Raw genomic sequence first — 20,189 nt, forward strand, 5'->3', positions numbered from 1 at the left:
GTGGAGGACGGTAAGGTGTTGAAGGAGGGAAAGGAGGTTTGGCGGCCGTTACCTGCAGTGACGTGGGGTCGAAGACCCGACAGCAGCTGGAGTCTGTGCTTGAGCGCCGCAGGGCCTCCACTGTAACTCGATTTGTTTTCAGGCCGCTGGTGGGCGGTTTTTAGTGGCCTGTGGTAGCCGTTTGAGGTGGTGGGGAGCTGCGTCAAGGGAGACGCATCTGATGCGTCTGTCCAGCTCTCGGTTCAACCATCTGAAACAATTCCGTGAAACTTGGGAAAACCTCCTTCAAGGCAAGACATCTGAAAGATGGCTAGTCGCCAGCCTGGCCTGGTTATTCGGAAAGATATGGTTGTGATACTTGGTTGCAATTAGGAGCACCGGTAAAAGTATCTCAGGGCCGCTTGCTTGTCATCCTACATGCATCTTCACATGAGTAACAAGTGTATCAGGCAATCCCTCAATTAGACAAAGACCAAAGACCCCATTTTGTTTTCTATATCCCGACGCCGTATGCCATGAAGCCCATTCCGAGCCTATGATAGACACATCCCACATATTAAGACAGCCCGCACAATGCCGTGCTCCTGCTTGACCAGCATGAAAGTCTCACTTCCCGTTCGCCACGACGCCGTAGTACAGTATGAATAACCGCTTCCATGTCGAGAAAACTATTACCACGCCAGGTCGTTGGTCAAAGTCAGCTTCTCCTTCTCCTGCTGCTTTGGCCGCTTGCTCTTCATCTTGGTGACCTTGCCACGCTTGCGCTTGCTGCCAGCCTTCTCGGCCTCGGACTCGTCGCTGTCTTCCTCTTCCTCCTCCTCCTCCTCCTCGCTCTCCAGCCAGTCCTCAAGGTCCTCAAGCTCATCCTCGCTCTCGTCGAGATCGGAGACGTATTCGATGGCACCCTCGGCGTCGTCTTCCTCGCTTCCGGCTTCTCTCTCCGCCTCTTCATCCTCATCAGACTCGATGCCCTGGTCCATGTCCTTGTCGCGCTCGCCCTCGCCACCCTTCTCCATGGCGTTGAGCACCTTCTTCCAAATGTCCTCGCTGACGTTGAGGGGCTGGTCGCCGTAAGCGCCTTGCCTCAGACGCTCGAGAAGCTCTCTCTCAATGGTCCTCTCTAGCTTGGCCGCCGCCTCGGCCTTGCGCTCTCTCGTCGCCTCGCGGTGCCTGACCTTGGGAGCCAGCTTGGGGACCAGCCTCTCGCCCAGGCGCTCGTCCTCGGCGGCGATCCTGCGCATGCGGATCTGCACCTGCGTCAGGCGGGTGAGGCGCTGCTTGCACTTGTGGATGAGGAACTTGGGCCAGTAGATGAGCCGCTCGTCGATCTGCTCCAGGGCCTTTGTGTAGTTGTTTGACAGCTTGATGCGCTCCCACATCTTGGACGGCAAGTGCGCGCGCTCGACAGTTTTCATGTAGAGGTACAGCGTGTCCTTGGTCGGGTGTTGCCGAATGGTGGCGTACCGCGAGTTGGCGAGAGGGCATGATTGCCGGTTGCACAGTCCGGTGACGTTGTATTCATTGCGGCAGAAGTTTTGCTGCTTTTCCGTTCTGGAAATCCCGTTAGCATTCGCATGCAGTCATCGGAGAAGCAGCTGCCAATTGCATCAAGAGCGACGGAAATCTCCAATCGCGTGATACCGATGGTGTTTCTCTGCTGGTCCGGACTCACTTTAACTTGAAGGAGCAGAACTGCTGGTTGATGATTTGCCACACAATCTCGTCCGAAGCCATCTTGCCGAATGAGATCCTCAAAGGAGAAACAACTGTCGAATATAGGGAGCCGACAAGAAACGAATAGGAGGAAACGAAAGGAAAAGGAAAAAGGAGGGAACCCCCAAGACTTGGATGATATGCAAGAACTTCAATGCAAAGGTAGGGGAAAAAAAAAAAAAAAAGTTCCTGGCGGGACGGATCTTTTCTCCAGATTCCCATATTTTTTTTCCTCAAGCGTCCCAGCAAAGCTGCTGACCGCCTGCCCAGTTCATGCCCCTGCCGCCCGGCCCCGGAACAAGGCAATTCCGCCCAGGCTGTGGCTGGTGCTAGTCCCAAGCGCCTGCGTCACTCGCTGCATCAGCCGCCGTTCTTCCATCATTATCGCCTCAACACCAAGCAACGAACTCGACCTGACCTCTCGACGATCCCTCGCGCATAACGTTTCCTTGTTTTCTCTTTCGCATCCCTCGTCGCCTTTGTCATACTCGAGTCTCTCCTCCGCGCTGTTTCCTCGGCTGTTCGAATCCCCCCTACGCGGGGCTATCATCCATCATAAATAATCCTCCCGCATCGAACTTCACCTTGTCCATCACGACGACATAATCCCGAACGCCCATCGCGCAAAGGTAGAAAAGAAAACATCTCTTCATCCATCATGCCTGCCGCCGGCCTCAAGACCATCATCGCCCTCTCCTTCGTCCTCGCCGTGGGCTTCCTCCTCGTCATCCTCTCCTGCGCCCTCTACAAGGTCTACTACCCGCTCCTCGTCGTCGCCACGTACATCCTCGCGCCGCTGCCCAACTGGATCTGCGGCCGGTGCGCCAACCCAGATGACTTTGTCGAGACTGGCGGCGCGGCGGTGCTCGATCTGGGGAGGTTCTTTACCGGCTTCTTTGTTGTCATGGGAATCGGTACGTTGCCGTCATCACTGTTGGCTTATTCACCCATCTCTTCTTACTGGGGTGGCGCTGTCGGGGAATTTATTCGAGAAGGTTGCTCTGTATTGTATATTAACTAACCGCTGTTTGTCATCATGTGTAGCCCTCCCCGTCGTCCTCGCGCATTCCGACCTCATCCGAGTCGAAGCCATGATCATGTCCATCACCGGCGGCTTGCTGATCTACGGGACCATCATCAGCTTCGGCATGTTCTTCCAGGAAGAGCAGGAGTTTTAAGGAAACCGAGAGCAGAGTTGTGTTTACGACAGTCATGCATGAAAAACTGCTGGAAGGGGTCTTGCAAAGAGGGGGAAAGGGGGTTGAGTTGCTCTTTTATGGCGTGTGCGAAAACGGGGGAATGATTCAGCCTACTACTTTTTCTGCTTGAGAAAGGGAGCTTCTTGTCGGCTTGTATGAGACTCGGTGACTCTTGTCATGTTTCCATTTGTTCTTCGAGGCGGAACTTCATACGGAGCATAAGCGGTCTTTCGGGGTTACTGTTTGCAGGCTCTTTCCACTATGCGTGTCTTGGATGCTTGGATGTGCGCTTGAAATACACCTTACCAAGATCATCTGCTTCCAATTGATCGAGTAGTGTAATTTGTTTTATCTAGCAAAGTAAAAAGCGTCGCTCGTGCGTCGTCTGATCTACCGTATCTAATGTTGAACCATATCCGCTCTCCCTCCTTTAACCCCCCCCTAAAAATCAAAAGCAAAGAACACCTGCTATGCATATGTTGAAGTATCGACATCTTCCAAAAGACTCCCTATACCCTGCTTAAAAGACAATTCCCCCAAACTTCCCTTCCTACCGCAAGAAAACCTGTGAAGTAGGCATCGCTCCCTCCTACGCCGCATCTTTGAAAACGCCCAGAGGCCCGCACAACTTGGTAAACATCTCCTCCGTCTCCCCCTCAGGCGTACTCAAAATCGTCACCGCGCCGCCCGCCCCGATCCGCCAGACCTCCCTGGGCCGCGTCTCGTCTGACCCTTCCGGCGGCGGCGCCTCCTCGTCGTCCCAGCGGAACATGGTCCTGATGGTGACGCTCCAGCCGCCGTGGCCGCGCGCATCGAGAAAGCCGACGACGCCCGAGTAGATGCTCCGCTCCTCGGGCTCGAGGGCGCGCAGGATCTCGCAGCTGCGCTTCTTGGGCGCGCCCGTCATGCTGCCGGGGGGAAGGGCGGCGGCGAGCACGTCGAGCCCGTTGGGCGCGGCGCGCGAGGACGACGGCAGCTGGCCGTTGACGACGGTGATCATCTGGAAGACGCTCGAGTAGTCTTCCACCTTGAGCAGGTCCGGGACGGTGACGCTGCGGGCGCCGCAGACGCCGTACAGGTCGTGCCGAACGAGGTCGACGATCATGAGGTTCTCGGCCTCTTCCTTGGGCACGTGGAGCAGCGCTTCGGCCTCGGCGAGCGTCGAGACGGTCTCGGACTTGCGGACCGTGCCCTTCATGGGCCGCATGGAGCAGAGCCCCTTGGCGTCGTGGCCCAGGAACCGCTCCGGCGAGCTGCTGAGGATCGTGGCCCCGCCGAGGCGGATGAAGGAGCCGTAGGGGGCTGGCTGGCGGGCTCGGAGGGTTCGGTAGATTTGCCACGGGGTGCCGTGTCGGGATGCTTCGTTGCTGGGCCATGCTGGAGAAGCTGCTTCAGGGGTTGTTCCGTTAGACGACGGCCGAAGGTGATGCGGTACATCGTCTCCGCGAGGTCGAATCATCTTGGTTTGAGCCGTCAGACACAGTTCGTATGACTGGCCCTCGGCAATGGCATCTTGACACTGGCGTACATCGTCCTCGTATTTGTCCGGCTGCGGTGTGTTGAAACGCAGTCGGCCGCCTGGCTCTGGGATGCTCTTTAGCAGGGCTTCGTTGGCCTGCTTCTTCGCGGCGATGGCCCTGTACTCTTCTGCTCCGTAGCCCGGCTGCAGCCACGCCCGCGAATTCTCCAACTTTGCCACAATCTCATCGATCCACGACTGCGCGTCCGAATCCGGCCCTGTCAGAGCCTGCACATATGCCACCCCAGCCTGGTGATCAAGGACCAAACTCTTCGAGATCCAAGCAAAGCACAAATCCGGCCGGCGATGGCCTCTGTTGTTGGAGACAGACTTTGGTGTCAATGTACTCAGTCCCATCTCGTATGTGACAAAGCCCATGAATCCGCCCTTAAACACCGGCTCCTGGCCGTCCTCCTCGCCTATCTTGCGCTGCTGCCAGTATTCAGATATGACATTCCACACGTCGTAAGCACCGTGCTCGTCACTGCGGTCGATTCCGATCCTCTGGCACGTCTCTTCCTGACCTCTCGCCCCTGGCTGGCGCAGAGTTACCCAATTGTCCCCAACGTGGTATTCAAAGCGCAGTGCCTGGTCAACCTCGAGCGCAATGACCGAGCTGCGTGCCAAGGGGTCGCCATTGACGGTGCTCGATGAATCCAGCATAACGGAGTCGAAACCGCCCACGCCCAGAAGTTCCGCAACGTCTGCTGCATCCACGCCGTCGGGCAGCTTGATCCGACTGCAAGTATAGACGGGGGCCGCCTTCGTCGCAGCTAGGCCGGATTGCATATCACGCCACCATTTCTGGGTCGCGAGTTGGCTCTCTGCAGCGAGTCTCCGCTCGATAATCGTCGAAGGGGCCAGGCTGTCGGAAATGTGTTCAAAGTCCACAGGTCGCACTCGTCTTCCGGTCGATTCGTTCCACTTGAGAGCCTGACTGAACCAGTTCTTCAGCACCCCAAGCGCCGCAGCGTCGGTGCATACAGACTCCGGATGGTACTGCACTCCCCAGAACGGCAGCCTCGCATGCCTCACGCCCATCAGAATCCTCTCGGGCTCGGCCCCGGCATCCTCGCTCTCCTCCATCGTCCACGCCAGCGGCACAAGATCCGGCGCCCCCTTGGGCGGCAGCCACATGTCCGTCCCCCAGGCCTCCCGCGAGACGTCGTCCTGTCCCACGTCGGCGCACAGGCTGTGGTACAGCGTCGCCCGGAACGGCGGCACGCCCGCAAAGACGTCGCCCGAGCGGTGCTCAATGTGCCTCACCATGCCGTGCAGGCCCCTCCGCAGGCGCCGGATGCCGCCGCCAAAGTGCGCGACCAGGCTCTGGAAGCCCAGGCAGATGCCCAGCACGGGGACGGCCTCGTCGCGCAGCCCCCACAGCAGGCGGAAGACCCCGACGTCGGCCTCGCACAGCGGCGACCCGGGGCCGGGCCCGCAGACGACGGCGTCAAAGGCCGGCAGCCGGGCCAGGAACTGCTCGGGTGTCCAGTCGGGGCCGGGATCCGCGTGCAGCGTCTTGAGGTCCATGTGCAGCACGTGCACCAGCACGTCGTCGCCCAGCGCCTCCTTGAGCAGCGACACGATGTTGTTGGTGAAGGAGTCGTAGGCGTCCAGGAAGAGGATTCGACGAGCAGGACGGCGGCCGTCTTCTGCCGGGGTCGAGGCCGCAGCCGCTTGCGACTCGAGGAGAGGCATGTCGGCGGTTTGGGGGGAGATGGTCCAGTCTCCAGCTGTTGCCTGTCAGCACGACTGCATGGAGGGATTGTAGGTAGGCCAATTGACAAAATGCAGAAGAAGGAGAAGAATGAAGCGGAAGAGAACCGAAGCAAAAGCGGTCGAGGCGCAGAGGCTGAAAAGTCGGAAGAGGCGCTCCGAGATAGGAAACGGAGAAGCCGCGTAGCGTCGGGTCTTTTTTTTTTGCCAACCTTGATCTCTTTCGGATACAAATCGACTCATAAGCGCTAATGACGGCGCCGGACCACGAGGGAAATCGTGCATGTTAGAGCCAACGGCTGACGGAGTGCATTCCTCTCATGTAATCGGTCTGTCCAACTCCGATCCCTTCCAGTGGCCTCTCATTGTCATTGGCAAAACTCGAGATGGCCCGGAAAGTAGGGTAAGATCACGCCTATCACAGCGAGAATGCCGTACGCAAGCTAATGCATGCAGATCACGCAGGCTTCCATCGAGCGACTTGACCATTTGATACGACTTCCAGTATCATACAATCCGAACAAAAAAAAGTCTACCTGTAATATAGATATATGCAGCATAACTATTCGTCGCAGTCGCAGTCGCTATTTGCCGTCGTGATCTCGGAGGCCGAAAAGCAACGTCTTGTCATCAGAAGCTCTAGATAGTTCATTCATCATCCTTCACCCTCAATATACATGGTCGTCGTGAATGCCACATCCTCCGCTCCTTTGCGCCGATCGCGCTATCCTCCCTCGTCTGGGTGTCCGACCGCGGGCGCCCCTGGAGCTGCTCGTCACCGTCTCCCTTCTCACTCTCCTCCAAGACCAGGACTTCCTCGACGGACGCTGTGAGCTCAAACTCTCCTCTGCAAAGCGCCGTCACGCCAATGACAAAGTCCGTGCTTCCCCCGCCCGGGAGCTCTGGCAGAAGTTGCTGTAGTGTACCGTTCCACACGAACTTGCGCGTATAATCGAGCGCAATGTTGACAGAACGATGACACAGCGCCGGCAGGAGCCTAACCAGGGGCTTGATTGGTTGACTGGTTCTGTTCGTGACTCGCGTCCTAACTTGTATAAACTCATCGACAAACGCCGTGCTGATGCTGTTGCCCTCGCCTTCTCCCGGACGTTCCACGGTGACATCAATGCCAACCTCACCAACCTTGACAATGTCGATAATGCGGGTAGTCAGGCGAATATTGCGAAGCTCGACGGTGCCACTTCGCTTCGGCACTGCTGTTGTTCTCCAGGTCGCCTTGAGACTGTCGAGAATCCTCTCTCTGTACCAAAACGCCTCTCTGTTGGCGCGCTCCATTTCGGGTGAGATCTTGCTGGTGCTCACCACAAACTGCCGGTTCTTCGAGGGGTTCAGACTTGGGATGGGCGCGTACGGGTCTTCCAGATACACCCGCTTTACGGGCATGATGATTCGGCTCGTTTTGCCCGGGAGAATGCCTTCTTCAACAGCCATGCCATCGTCGTTTTCGACATGGACTGCCATCTGGGTGGGCCAAGCATTTCTCAGGTCCACAGACAGTAGGCAGTATTCATCGGGCTTCGTTGGCTTCGTGCCCCCCAGGCGCTCCCAGAGCGGCTGCGGAATCAAGCCGTGCATGGGTATCGCGTCCAGTCTTGCCAGCTCAACGCTTGCATTGACGGTAACCGTCAGCGGCACAGATAGCTGTCGCGTATAGAACTGCTCCGTCACCTCGTCCCGAGGGACTCCGAGGTACGTGTAATCGATCTGGATTGTCGCTTGCGTCAACCCAGGCTTGCCGAGGATCTCAAACTCAAATGTCGCCTCCCCGCCCGGGGCAATGTCGCGACTCTGAGTGGCGCGCGGGAGTCGTAGAGCTTGTTTCTTCATGAGTATCAATTCGTATTCATATAGTTCCGCTGGTGTAGCATCCCGGTTCGCGAGAGCCGTCTGTAGAGGCTCCTGCGTCGAATCCTTAAACGAGAAGAGCATAAAGTCAACCGGTGTCGTGGACTGGTTCTGTAACGTGATAGAGAAGACATGCCTCTCTCCCTCTAGGATCATGACGGAAGATTGCGGCAGCGTCGTCGACTTGACCGTCACCAAGGGCTGAGGTTGGGTGACGTTAAGGTCAAGGCTGAACGGCTCCAGGGGCATATCATGAAATTTGCCCGACATCAGGGGGGCGGTCACCGATGCAATCCCCTTGGCCTTGACCTTGTCTTCGGGGTAAGGCTTCCAGTGCTTAGGGAAGACGGCGAATCTTCTCTCCCTGCACCCCTTGACCTTGATAATTGCCCCCGTCACCTTGAGGGAGCCTGCGTCTTTTGCCAGGCCTTGTAGCCGGACGGCCTGCGTTCGGTAGGGGCCGATGATGGTGCTTTCGCTCATGGCTTCGAAGTCGACGCCGTCCGTTTCTAAACGTATACTTTCGATATCCAACTCAACGTCATAAGTGTTTTGGATTGTCACCTTGAACTTGGCCACTTCTCCAGCAACCAGGTTCGCGGCGGCCGTCTCGTCCGGTTCTTGTAGGAAGGGATTGTAGATGAAAGGGTTCACATCCTGCGACGCTCGCATCGTCGTTTCTCCTGGCAAAACGCTGCGGGCGTGGGGAATAGGGATTCGAGTACTCGGCAGCGGCTCCAGCGCAATCTCCCGGACAAGAAACTCATCCCAAAACTCAGCAGTCAAGTGCGTCATGCCCAGCTTCTTGACGAGATTGGACGTCCGTGAGATGTTACTCACGAGACGAATCTGCTCGTCTCGATGAATCTTTGGCGATGCATCTTCGCGGCGGGGGCCAGGAGCAACGCCAGACCCAGCTGTGCGCATCAAGTCGCTGGAAAACTTGAGAACACCATTAAAGTCCGGCAGGGCTTCTGAAAAATTGATGCACGCTCGCAAGATGTTGAGCTTGATGTCGGGGAATCCGAAGAACCTCGTCTTCATCTGGCCACGGATTCGAGCAATCACAGCTTCGTCCGAGTCGTCGAACCCTTCTCGGAGGGACTGCCGCCGGGGCTTTGCCCTGTCGAATCCGACAACGCCGTAAGACTTGCAGAGGAGCTCGAGAAAGGCCTCTATGCCCTGCTCAATGTCTCCCTCGGCCAGGTCCAGCGCCATCGCCCCTGTCGCACCCTGCCCATTACTGCCCGGCGTCAGCGCCACCAGACCTGCAGCGGGATGGACCCCGGCATCCGCAGCTCCGCGTGTTCTCGCTTCGACGAGCCCTCCAATGAGGACCGAGACTAACTCGCGAGTCACCATGGCCTTCTTCCGATGATAGCCCAGGGGCCCCAGCACAGCCGCGATGCCGCTCAAGATCGATATCCGGTCAACGGTGGTGAGCAGCTCGGTGGCGGTGGAAGGGAATGCTTTGAAGAGTAGAGCCAAGATTTGTTGCCTCGTGGGCGTTATTAGCAGCCGCGGCGAGGTTGTGAGACGCACATTATCCAATCCTTTCCCTAGCACAATCATATCAAACGCCTGCTGGTTTAGCTTGCCATCGCAAAAGTGCATGGCCGACAATATCTTGCTGAATCTAATCACAGTCTCCGCTAATGGCAAGGGGGGGACGTTCTCGGCTGATATTCTAGAATAGAGGCTCACGATTCGATCCAGGAGTTCGGGGAGGAGAGCCTGGAGATATCGGAGGTGTCTGGGTTGAGACTGGTCGGTATTCTCCGGCTCTGGCTTGAGCGATGAGTGTTTATCTTGTGCGGGAAGACACACAGTCGGTATTTGAAAGGTCAATCCCGACCAGCCGAGCAGCAGCAGGTTCATGAGGATTAATTCGAGGGCTTTTCCGTGCCATATGTGGTCGTTCAAAGACTTGGCAGCGGCAGCCCCTTCGCCCAGTTCCTTTAGGGAATCTCCCCAGCGACCAGCCTGCAGGTACATGGATCCTATCACGATAGATGACCTGCCTTTTCCCTTGAGGCGCCAACGGTCGTTTGCTCCTCCAGGCCCAAATCCTTGCACGGAGACGCGGTTCGAATCCTCGGCGAAATCGGACTTGGGGTGCGCTTCAGGTGACTCTGACCTTTGGCTCGAAGCACTCGGAAAATCGTCCGCAGTCAGGGGAGGGCTGGACAGGTTGCTCTTCAAGGGCGTGGATGGGCGGCCTGGCGTTGAGACGCTCGAGCCGGGAATCCCCCCTTGTGAGGAAGCCGGAGGCAGCGACAGGCGGCCCCCTGATCGATCAGGCAAGCCTGCGGAAGAGTTGGAGCGCTGGAGGTGTTGCGGTATGGCAAACTGAGAGTTGCGCCTGGTGAAACTGGTTGGCGAAGTGGCATCGGGGCCCCACGATGTGGTGCTGAGCTGCCTTGCCAGGGAGTAGCCGCCCGGCGATTCAATCGCCGTCATGGCCTCGTACGACTTCCCCAGCGTTGTCATCTCAGCCAGCAGCAGCGATGATATGTCACACATGACCGTCTTCATCGTCGTTCGTTTCGACTCCTCGGGCGGGGGGATTGCCGCCATGCCCTCGGGAATGGGCACCTCTGTCGCCGGCGAGACATAATCAAAGATGAGGACCCGATGTATGAGAGCTTTGGGGTAGTTGTCGCGCAGCTCCTCGAGCTCCTGGTACAACGCCCTGATATTCTTCTCCACCGGCGTAGGTCCCTTGCCATTCATGGAATTGCGTTTGCTGTACGTCGCGTCGCCCAGCTCTGTGCCGTCGGCGATGGCGAGGACGGCCATTGGCTCCCGGAAGAGGTCGAACGGCGAGAGGGCGAGGTGCGAGGGGGGAGGAACGTGGGTGATGAGGTCGTAGAGCATTGCGCCGTCGGGATACGCCAACGGCGAGAACATGTCTGGAGAAGCTTCCCATCAGTTTGTCAAGTCCCGAAAAGCGGCGTGTCGATGCGGAGCGTGTTATGGCGCAAAAGGCTCCCCGTCCTTCTCCCCGTCTTCCCTCTTCTGCCTCTGCGTCTTTCTCTTCTCGTGGCATGCGTCCCATCGCTTCCTCTCCTCCGTTGCCCTTCACGCTCTTGGTTGCACTTACTCCTGTTGGGGCGCCCATCGGCGCTGATGTCCCTGAGCTGGACGACATGCTCGGACTGCAGCCTCTCGGCAAACGACGCAAACCTGGTCGCCTTGATCCTTCCGAGGGGTAGCAGCAGCGCCTTCACCCTCGCGGGAGCAATGGGAAGCAAAGGGTCCAAGCTCATTCTAGCATCTAGAGTCGCTCAAGCATCGTCCGGCGGGCGGTCTCAGGGATGCCCATATAGGCAGGCTGGTCGCGACGGTGAGGGAGAGTCGATGCCGCCGTGGGGGCTGCTGCGCATATTCTTGGGGGGGCGCTCCGGGTCGTCGAATCGCGGCTCAAGGCCTCGGGGCGTGCAGACGGCGGGGAGATTGAGCTTGTCGGGTCGAGCAATCGCCGGGCCGCTGGCAAGCTGCTGTGCGATGAGGTACTGCAGCAGCACAGATGTTGTATGTTGGTCTCCGGCTCTCTCTGGACAGCTTGTCGCAAGTGTCCCACCCGTGACCTCCCCAACTTCCCCTTCCCTCCCCTCAGGCCTGACGCAGTGGAGCTTTAGGAGGGACCAACGGACTGATATTTTTACGTCCCGAGCGAATCACTGGGGCCAATTTCTGGGGATCTGCGCGCAGCTTTTGGCGGGGGAAGCTTGTGCTTTGGTACATGTACAGAGCCGAGCGGGGACTCGAGTCCCTGAGTCGTAGGGCTGCTGGAGCTTAGCGCTGTCACCTGTAACCTGTACATGTAGTTGAGCGACATCAGTGTCCGTTGAGACGCGGTAACAATGCTCTGGAACAAATCATGTAAGTGAGCCCTGACCCTGGAAACCACATCATGAGAAGTAAGTACTGAGATCTGAAAACATGTCAACTCGACGCTATACGGAATCAAATGGCATCCATCCAATTTCGTCAGCCAGTCCAGCCCCTCAACCCCAGCTTCGTAGCAGCGTTACATTTCCAGGAAGTCACATGCGGACGAAGTCAGATATCCAAAATCACGAACCTGTCCATCAAACTACATGTACCTTAGGCACGCCAAGAAATCAATGGAAAACCGCGCAGCTCCCGGTGCCACTGGAACAAATCGGATCATGAAATCCGGAATTGATTCGTCATTGCAAAAGAAGACTCACATGAACCTGGGATGTTAACAGCGACAGGTATGTAGCAATCCGTGATATCGCCGAACGATGCTCGCCGTCATCCAGCCAAGCATCCACTTTACCAACAGGGAGGGCAGCTAATTTATGGCTCATACATACGGAGTTACACGTACGGACAACAGCCCGCTCAGATCCGGATCGGCAGTACGTGTATTTCATGCAGCCACCACAGCAGACGACGATGGACGACATCACGTCTGTATGGGGAACATGTAGCAGACTTGGGGATAAGAGACGCGAATTGCGAGAAGTCAATGGCCCGTGTATTATTGATTCCCGATCAATAGTAAATGAAGTCTATATAAGGTAACGAGTGTTAGAAGAAAAAGAAGAAGAAAAAGCAAAACTTTTCCAGCACCGTGTTGTACGCAACAGTGAGTGAAGGGAGTATCAAGAATAGAGCCATGGTGAAATGTATCCAAAGATTACCAAAATTGGGAGTAAGCACCGTTGGCTCGAATGAATATTCTCGCTTTGGACACTTCTTTGTTGAGCAACTTGTCTCGTCATCGAATTTCCCTCGTCGTGTGGAATTAGACGCCGTCCGTCGAGGGCCCAGTGGCCGGGGTCTGGCTGCTCGCGGCTGGTGTTTGGCTGGCACCGCGGTTCCTGTCGTCCCTCGCCTCCTCCGTCAACTCGCTCTCGAAGATGTCCACGGCGAGGCTGGCCTCGACGAAATCCTCCATCTCCTCCGTCACGGTCTTGAGCTTCTCCTTGACGGCGAGCGCGCCTTCGGTCCCTACAATGTGCCGCGAGGGCGGGTTCTCGTGGCCCCCAATGGCCGTCAGCGCGTAAATCGTCTCGTTTACGAGCTTGTCGATGGACGAGGGCGGCAGCTTGGGGTAGCGGTAAAAGATGTCGCCCACAGCTTCGCCCGGCTCCAGCGACACGCTGTCTGGTGACGTTGCGGCATTGTCCGACTCCGGATTGGCCGGGACCGCCGTGTCGGGGTGGGAATTGAGGACGGTCGTGAGCATCTCCCGGACGCTGGGGGCCTCGGCGAAGCTGCTGGCGTACGCGGGTATCTGCGGCGCAAAGGTGATGCGGTTCGTGAGCGACTGGATCTCCTTGTTGGGCTGCACGATGGTGACCTTGATATTGAAGGGAGCCACCTCGTATGCCAGGGAGTCGCAGAAGCCCTCGAGCGCCCACGTCGCCGCCGTGTACATGGACATGTGCGGCGTGCCAATGTGGCCTCCGGTGCTCGTGAGGACTATGATGTGGCCGGTGTGTTGTGCCCGGAGCTGCGGCAGGGCGGCCTTGATGAAGTTGACCTGGGAGAAGAACAAGGTCTCGAACTGGTCCCTGGCCAGGCTCTGGGTGGCGAGGTTCGTGGACAGCTCCTCCACGGTCCCGACAACGGCTAGCGATGGAGGTTAGCAAAACTTGGTCATCTCATCTGCTCGCTTGCTTGAGGGCGTATTCGGCATCCATACCTTCCGACCGACAACACAAGAGGATATCGATCCTCCCAAAGACGTCCACGGCCTCGGCAATGGCGGCGCCGCACCCGCTCATGGTCCTCCCATCACATCGTATGCCGCGAATCCTCTCCTTCCATCCCTCCCGGTCTTTCCGCCCACTAGTGCACTCATTGATGAGCTCACGAAACTCGGCACTTCTCTCCTCGTGCTCAATCTCCAGGGGAGGGAAGCAGGCTGCGACACAGTCGCCGTGCGACAGCAACTGCCGGATCAGTCGCACGGCCAAGGGTGATAGCGATGCCGTCAGGAGCCACGTTCGAGGCGAATTATGGGTCGCTGTCGGGCTCTCTTGGTCAGCCATCATTGGTGCTTATAGTTTGTCCTTTCGAGAACATTGTACGAAGGGACGCGAGGGGGATGGAGGGCAATTGGGGCTGATCAGCAGGCAGGACTCGCACGCATTTGTAGTGTGAGAGAAAGGAGAGGAAGAAGACGAGAAGGGGGAGGGGAGGAAAGAGACTGGAGGATGTGAGACAAGGAAAAGTGTTTTTGAAATATGTGAATCGAGTCCGGCAGACTAGGTATTAGCGAAGGTGGTGAAGGGAATAATAACACAACGAGGTTAAAAAATGTCCTCAAAAAAAAAAAAAAAAACCCCCTTTCATGACCCTCTCGGAATTATGGAAAGATAGACTGAAATGACATCAATTGAAAGTGTGTCTTGAAAAGCAAATCAAAGCCATCACGAATCAGGAAAATGCCCATCTCCGGCGTTGGACAAGAGGAACAGCCAGTGACGGCATCGTCACAGAAAGAGGGCGTCGTGCTGTATACGGCCCGGGCGATTTCCACAGAGGACATGGGACCTTACCCAGACAGCTGTGTGTGAGATGGGCAAGGCAGGGCAGGGCTAATTACGTGTATAGCCAGCAGAAGGGAGGTGAGGGTGAGGTGATGCGATCACGATCAAGATCAAATGCTCAAGGGGGGCTGCACGTACGGAACACGGCCGGAGTCACGTCCAGTCGGCGGCTCTGGCTCAGCAGGCTATAGCGCTGGGGCGCGGGCTTAGGCGGTTGTGCAGGCCGGTTGCCGCTGGACATGGTGCTGAGTTATAGGGCGTCGCTCGCTGTATTACTTGGACCGGCTGGCAGCAGCGGATAGATAGCAACGTGCATGGACCAGACGCCAGGCCACACAAAACGAGGCAAAGCGAAGATGCTGAGAGAGTCGAGGTAAGGATGTGAGGCGAACAACAACAACAAAGCAAAGAGAAGACTTGAGATACAAACGTCTTAAAGAGAGTATCAACGAATGCAGAAAGAAAAAAAAAAGACAAGTATCGAAAAATGAGGGTGAGGCACTTTGCAAAGAAAGACCAGGTCGGGGGTGGAAGAGCGCAGAGCCATATGTACTCGATGCCGTGTCCAGCAGCACATGTACACAACCGAGTGAAGCTCGTCTGCATCGTCCCTCTTCTCCTGCAACTGAATCGTTCAACCAGGCTGAATCCTGCCTAAGGGCATGTGCCGAACTGCAGAGCGGCGATATTCACGTTCAGCACCGGACGGATCAGCCAGTGACGGCCCCCAGTGCCCGCTTAGATCATGGCACACGGGCCCAGAGCGGACATGTAGCCTGAATCCATCGCCATAGATAGGTCAATAGCTTCTTGTCCTGGGCACATTGTCCCCATGGGTATGTTGGTTACGCCCCCACCAGGACCGGACGACCTCGGGCCTACAGCTGGTGATACCAGGCCCGTTGTCGGTCCACGCCTATCGGCCGCCCTGTAGGGCTGGCCTAGCACATGTAAGCTGTCGACTTCCTTGATTTCGCCTTACGAAGCTTTCTGTCATGACACGCAAAGCAGGACAAGAGCGGCGCACTCATGCGCCTGGGGGGCGACGGGCAAGAAGAGTAGATGGGGGTGGCTTCAACAGATGGAACATAGAGTTCGTCTTTGAGGCAAGACCTGACTCGGAGATGTAGCCGTTGGACGCTGGTTGAGCATCGGCGACTGGCGGAAAAAGTACATAGATGGCATCACACAAGTTTCAGCAGCAAGTACATATCATGTACTCTATCGCGTTCGTCTGCATCTGCCGGGAAGGGGGCCCGCGCGAGATACATCAGGCGTGGTGCGTTGGCCACGAACGAAAGGTCTAAGCCACTGGGTACTACTAAAGTACCTACACGTAGCTTTGGTCAGCTCCGGGAGATACCTGAGCTATCTACATGACGGGAGGACAGGGTCGGTTCATGTTGTCTCGTTTGCTAAATGGGCGTCCTCTCTCTGTCTCGTCAGCCTTGTATCGACGACAGGTCCGCATTTGGCAACTCTGGCTGTGGAATCAGCGGTGCCTCCCGCGTGCGCTTTGCCACCGGAGGCCCCATGGGCGTCCGACGCTGCCGAGAGCTCTTCCGGCCCGGGCTCGGTGTTGGCGGCCGAACAAACGACGGCTGACATCTACCCTTTACCTTGGGAACATGACAGCATGACGGACGAGTGCATGCTTGTTGAATACCAAGGTGTAGCGGATACCTGAGCGTGCTTGTGCACTAATCGCAGAGTCTTTCCTATGGCAACAAACACCCAGACGTTGAATCACGGATCTGATGCCCGGCTCAGGGCCCGCCCGCATCGCACATCACCAGCCCAGCCCTGCGGCCCACCATATGCCGCAATTGCGGCGCCAGTGAGCTACATATGTAACACCGCTGATAATGGAACTGGACATTGCTCCGGACCTGGAGCCCTACAGCGCGAACCCCCGAGCTTCCGTCCCATGCTGCAGGGGAGCCGCTAACACACGAAACAGCGTCACTAAAAGCGTCCAGCTGACGTATTTGACCTCACCTCGGGGGCAATATGCGCTCCTGGTCGACATTGGATCCTCCTCCGCCTGTGTTGCCAGCTTCTCGAGTCAAGAAACTGGGTGATCCACTCGATTCCGTACCATTCTACAGTTCACGGCAAGAGGGAAGCTAGCGAGGCTCCAGGCGTCAACTCGCGCGGCATCGTGGCGACAGGTTATCGCCGTCGAGCCCTTGGGCGATGTCTTAATTCATCATTACCTTATACAAGGTACGTGTAGGTGGTTCCCTAGATCCGAGGCTGGCTCCAGTCAATTCGGCTCTCGCTCGCAGTCGCATCATGCACTCCCGATTGGCCCGCTCTACTCCGTAGACCCTCGCAATTTGAAGTGTATCTGTCAGCAGGCGCAATCAATATCAAATCAACACAGGGGGACAAGCAGCACGACTGAGGGAAAAATAAGCGTCTGATGGGAAATGAGACTAGAATGCAAAAGCAAGGCAAATAAGCATCCCCTGAGCACGCTACACAGATCCACACGTCTTCCATGTGTCCGTCGAGCCGAGCATCAAGCGCCACAGAAAACAAAGTGAGAGGACCTTTCAAGACTTGATGTCTGCCCGCTCCTCCCGAATGCTATCCGGGTGGCCAAGTTCAGGCTCAGCTTCCACCTTCTTGACGAGCTCAGTGACGCCAAACAGCTCGTCCATGTGCTCCAAGCTAAGACCCTTGGTCTCAGGCACGAAGAACCACACAAAGATGCCCATGATGAAGCAAAAGGTCCCGAACATGAAGAACATGCCCTATTAGGAAGGACAGAGTCAGCACACCGGTTTTGGGGTATTATTTAAAGGGTTTCAACTTACATAGCCCGCCTTGCCCATGGTCCTCTGCATGGTGAGTACGGCTGTTTGATAGGTTAGCGAATGTTTCCAAACTAGTCAAATGATTGATCCTGCATGGCGAAAAAAGGGGGAGGCGGCTGGTGGCTTACATCGAGCACAAACAAAGTTGAAGAGCCATTGAGTGGCTGCGCCAATGGCCACGTTCATGGCACGGAGTCGGGCAGTGGGAATCTCGCTGACCAGGATCCAGCAGACGGGACCCCAGCCGAACTGGAACGACGCAGCCCACAGATAGATGCAGGTGATGGCAACATATCCAAACGCCGTGACCGGTTGTCCAGCAATAGGGGGTTGAACTCGTCCGTAGATGCCAACAATGTAAAGGAAGATGCCTTGGGCGGCGGCCGTCCACAGCAGACTCCAGCGTCGACCGAGCGAATCGGCCACGAAGACCAGGAAGACAGCGCAAGCTGCCGTCTTGACCACGCCATAGACTCCAGTGGCGAACAGCGACGAGTCATTGCCAGTCATTCCAAGGTTAGTGAAGATTTGAGGAGCATAATAGTTCTACGTCGTCCAACGTTAGCATCTTCCCTGCAAGTCCCACAGGACCGACAGCTTCAGGGGTCGGGATCTTACGATGGCATTGACACCGGTCATTTGCTGGAAGATCATGAGGAGGATGGAGATGATGGCTCGGTTGCGGTTGCCAGGAATTGTCCACATTTCCTTGAGAAGCGTCTTGAAGGTGGCGTCTCCAGTCAGGCGTCTCTCATGTTCGAGCTGATCGGCCATTTCCCGAATCTCGTTCTGCACGTATTCCGAGTCGGCAGGCAGACTACACACCCCCTACTGTCAGACAATCATACTTTGAAACACGGCTTGTGGTACTGATAGGTCTTACCCTCGGAGCTTCACAAGGACTCGCGTGGCCCGGTCCCAATCGTCTCGTCTGGCGCACCATCTCGGGCTGTATCGGGGATTAGTCTTTGCTGCGCTCTTGATATCGAGACCCGCTGCAAAAGGTCATCAGGAATTCCACGTACCTTTCAGGCGAAATGAACATGCCAACCATCAAGAAGCTGTGTGGCGGTCAGCAAGCGGAACGACTGCGATTCATGGGCTCTCCAAGCACTTACACGGCTGGTAGAGCCTGCAGCGTGAGAGGGATAATGTAGATGGCAGGGGCTGCGACGTGCAACAGGCATCCGTAGTTGACCCTAGGATGGCACACTTTGTAAGTTGACCGTCATCGAGAAGCACACGCGGAAGGAGGGGATCGGGCCCTTCCATACCAGAAGGCGAGCATGATGCCGAAGACATTGAAGAGTTGATAAAAGGCTGTTTTCCAACATCGTGGTCAGTATGGCTTTTGGCATTCATATTCTCATGTGGTCTGCAAAGGAACAAGTATGTATATGGCAAGGTAGAACTTGAAGTTGCCGAGTGCTGAAGCGGTAGGGCGGTGTCCCAGGGCAGATGAATGGATGCCTGAGGTTGGGGCGGAAGTACAAGTCGAGGGCGTTTCATGTCATCAAGCGCTCAAGCTCTCTGCTCTTACTTACCTGTCAAACCACCTCGAATGGCACGAGGAGCGCACTCGGACACATACAAGGGAGTAAGTGCCGATGCAGCACCGATTCCCAGGCCGGCGACAAATCGACCGACATACATGACAGCCAGCGTGCCCTTGGCGGCAGACGCAGCCTGGAAGATGATGCCGACGATAGTGAGCAAGCCAGCAGCGATCAAGGCAAATCGGCGACCATATCGATCCGTGACCCAGCTGGTGAAGAAGCACGCGGCAAAGCACCCAGCCTGCAGCGTCGAGACAATATTCTGGCTCATATTGGACTTGGCCTTGGCCGAGCTGTCTGCGTAACCGAACCTCTCCTGGAAATCAGGCATGGTCAGGATGCCGCCAATGGAACCCGTGTCCCAGCCGAACAGCATGCCGCCGAAGCATGCTGCGAAGACAAGGGTGAAGACACGCCATCCATAGATTTCGTCGGGATCGGTACGCATGGCCTCGTTGCGCACGATGGCGCGCAGGAACTTGGGGGTTACGCCCATGGTGGCGGCGTGTTATAGTCGACTTGGCTTGTGCCTGGCTGATGGATCCGACCCGGCAGTTGTCAGTAGTGTTGAGCGTGGAGTCGACAGAGGAGCACCACGATGTATTACCACAAGAGAGAAGAAGTGTCTGCCCTTTGCAAGACTCGCGGCTCCGGTCTATGTCCTTGAGCAGCGGATTGAAACGGACGACTCCTGGACCAAGAGAGACCCGTGAGATTCACAAGGAGACGGACAAGAACACAGGAGAAGAGAGACACGGGCGGACGAGGTCGTGCGACGCTGATATGTACTATTTGCTGAGACAGCCGGGGACGGGCGACCCGCTTCTTGGGCTGGAGAGCAGACCCTGGTCGCTCCCAGAGGAACATGCCCAAAGGGCAAATGCAAGCGAAAGGAGCAGGCTAGAGCTACCCCCCAAGATGCACGGAGCGATCAGACGAGTAAAACGGCCGGTCCCAAATTCCCCAGACTCTCAAGCCTGCCGGCTGAGGGGGAGTGGGCACCTGGGAGCTCATGGCCATGACCACCGGGGGCAGAGAAGCGATGATCTGGTTGTTGGCTATACATCATGCCTCATGGCTCACGGCTGGTACTTCCGGTCAAGTGTGGGATGCAAAAGGAAGTCTGTGACAAGCGATGCTGAGATGCATGATATTAGCCGTGGAGGGTGGCACCAACTGCAGACTGCGCACGCCTCTGCAGGAGAGACGAGACGACAGAGCTGGCTACACGGCATCGTTCTAGTATCGCACATGGATGTTACACG

At 56.7% G+C, this 20,189-nt stretch overlaps 6 protein-coding genes across 6 annotated transcripts; 2 read left to right on the forward strand and 4 right to left on the reverse strand.

The window, feature by feature from the left end:
• Positions 1-671: 671 nt before the first annotated feature.
• Positions 672-1,734, reverse strand: CCMA1212_003955 (Protein MAK16; the record flags this gene model as incomplete). Its single annotated transcript, XM_073701282.1, has 2 exons — positions 672-1,551; positions 1,673-1,734. The coding sequence occupies 2 exons, from the start codon at positions 1,732-1,734 to the stop codon at positions 672-674; spliced, it is 942 nt and encodes a 313-aa protein (XP_073560198.1).
• Positions 1,735-2,342: 608 nt separating this feature from the next.
• Positions 2,343-2,891, forward strand: CCMA1212_003956 (Vacuolar protein sorting-associated protein 55; the record flags this gene model as incomplete). The annotated part of the gene is made up of 2 exons (XM_073701283.1): positions 2,343-2,627; positions 2,758-2,891. The coding sequence occupies exons 1-2, from the start codon at positions 2,372-2,374 to the stop codon at positions 2,889-2,891; spliced, it is 390 nt and encodes a 129-aa protein (XP_073560197.1). The 5' UTR covers positions 2,343-2,371.
• Positions 2,892-3,501: 610 nt separating this feature from the next.
• Positions 3,502-6,129, reverse strand: CCMA1212_003957 (Aminodeoxychorismate synthase; the record flags this gene model as incomplete). The annotated part of the gene is made up of 1 exon (XM_073701284.1): positions 3,502-6,129. One exon carries the CDS (start codon positions 6,127-6,129, stop codon positions 3,502-3,504), a length of 2,628 nt encoding a protein of 875 aa, XP_073560196.1.
• A 666-nt stretch (positions 6,130-6,795) lies between these two features.
• Positions 6,796-14,146, reverse strand: CCMA1212_003958 (Transport protein particle subunit trs120; the record flags this gene model as incomplete). The annotated part of the gene is made up of 6 exons (XM_073701285.1): positions 6,796-10,925; positions 11,117-11,290; positions 11,597-11,648; positions 12,800-13,473; positions 13,697-14,053; positions 14,143-14,146. The coding sequence occupies 6 exons, from the start codon at positions 14,144-14,146 to the stop codon at positions 6,796-6,798; spliced, it is 5,391 nt and encodes a 1,796-aa protein (XP_073560195.1).
• Positions 14,147-15,965: 1,819 nt separating this feature from the next.
• CCMA1212_003959 (uncharacterized protein) lies at positions 15,966-16,151 on the forward strand (the record flags this gene model as incomplete). Its single annotated transcript, XM_073701286.1, has 1 exon — positions 15,966-16,151. The coding sequence occupies one exon, from the start codon at positions 15,966-15,968 to the stop codon at positions 16,149-16,151; it is 186 nt and encodes a 61-aa protein (XP_073560194.1).
• A 953-nt stretch (positions 16,152-17,104) lies between these two features.
• On the reverse strand, positions 17,105-19,420 carry CCMA1212_003960 (putative quinate permease; the record flags this gene model as incomplete). The annotated part of the gene is made up of 9 exons (XM_073701287.1): positions 17,105-17,305; positions 17,369-17,409; positions 17,497-17,914; positions 17,987-18,185; positions 18,252-18,317; positions 18,394-18,429; positions 18,487-18,567; positions 18,643-18,688; positions 18,913-19,420. 9 exons carry the CDS (start codon positions 19,418-19,420, stop codon positions 17,105-17,107), a joined length of 1,596 nt encoding a protein of 531 aa, XP_073560704.1.
• Between the last annotated feature and the right edge of the window lie 769 nt (positions 19,421-20,189).

The sequence above is a fragment of the Trichoderma ghanense genome, assembly GCF_004382785.1.
Source record: "Trichoderma ghanense strain CCMA-1212 chromosome Unknown scaffold_3, whole genome shotgun sequence".
In the NCBI taxonomy this organism is placed as follows: Eukaryota; Fungi; Ascomycota; class Sordariomycetes; order Hypocreales; family Hypocreaceae; genus Trichoderma; species Trichoderma ghanense.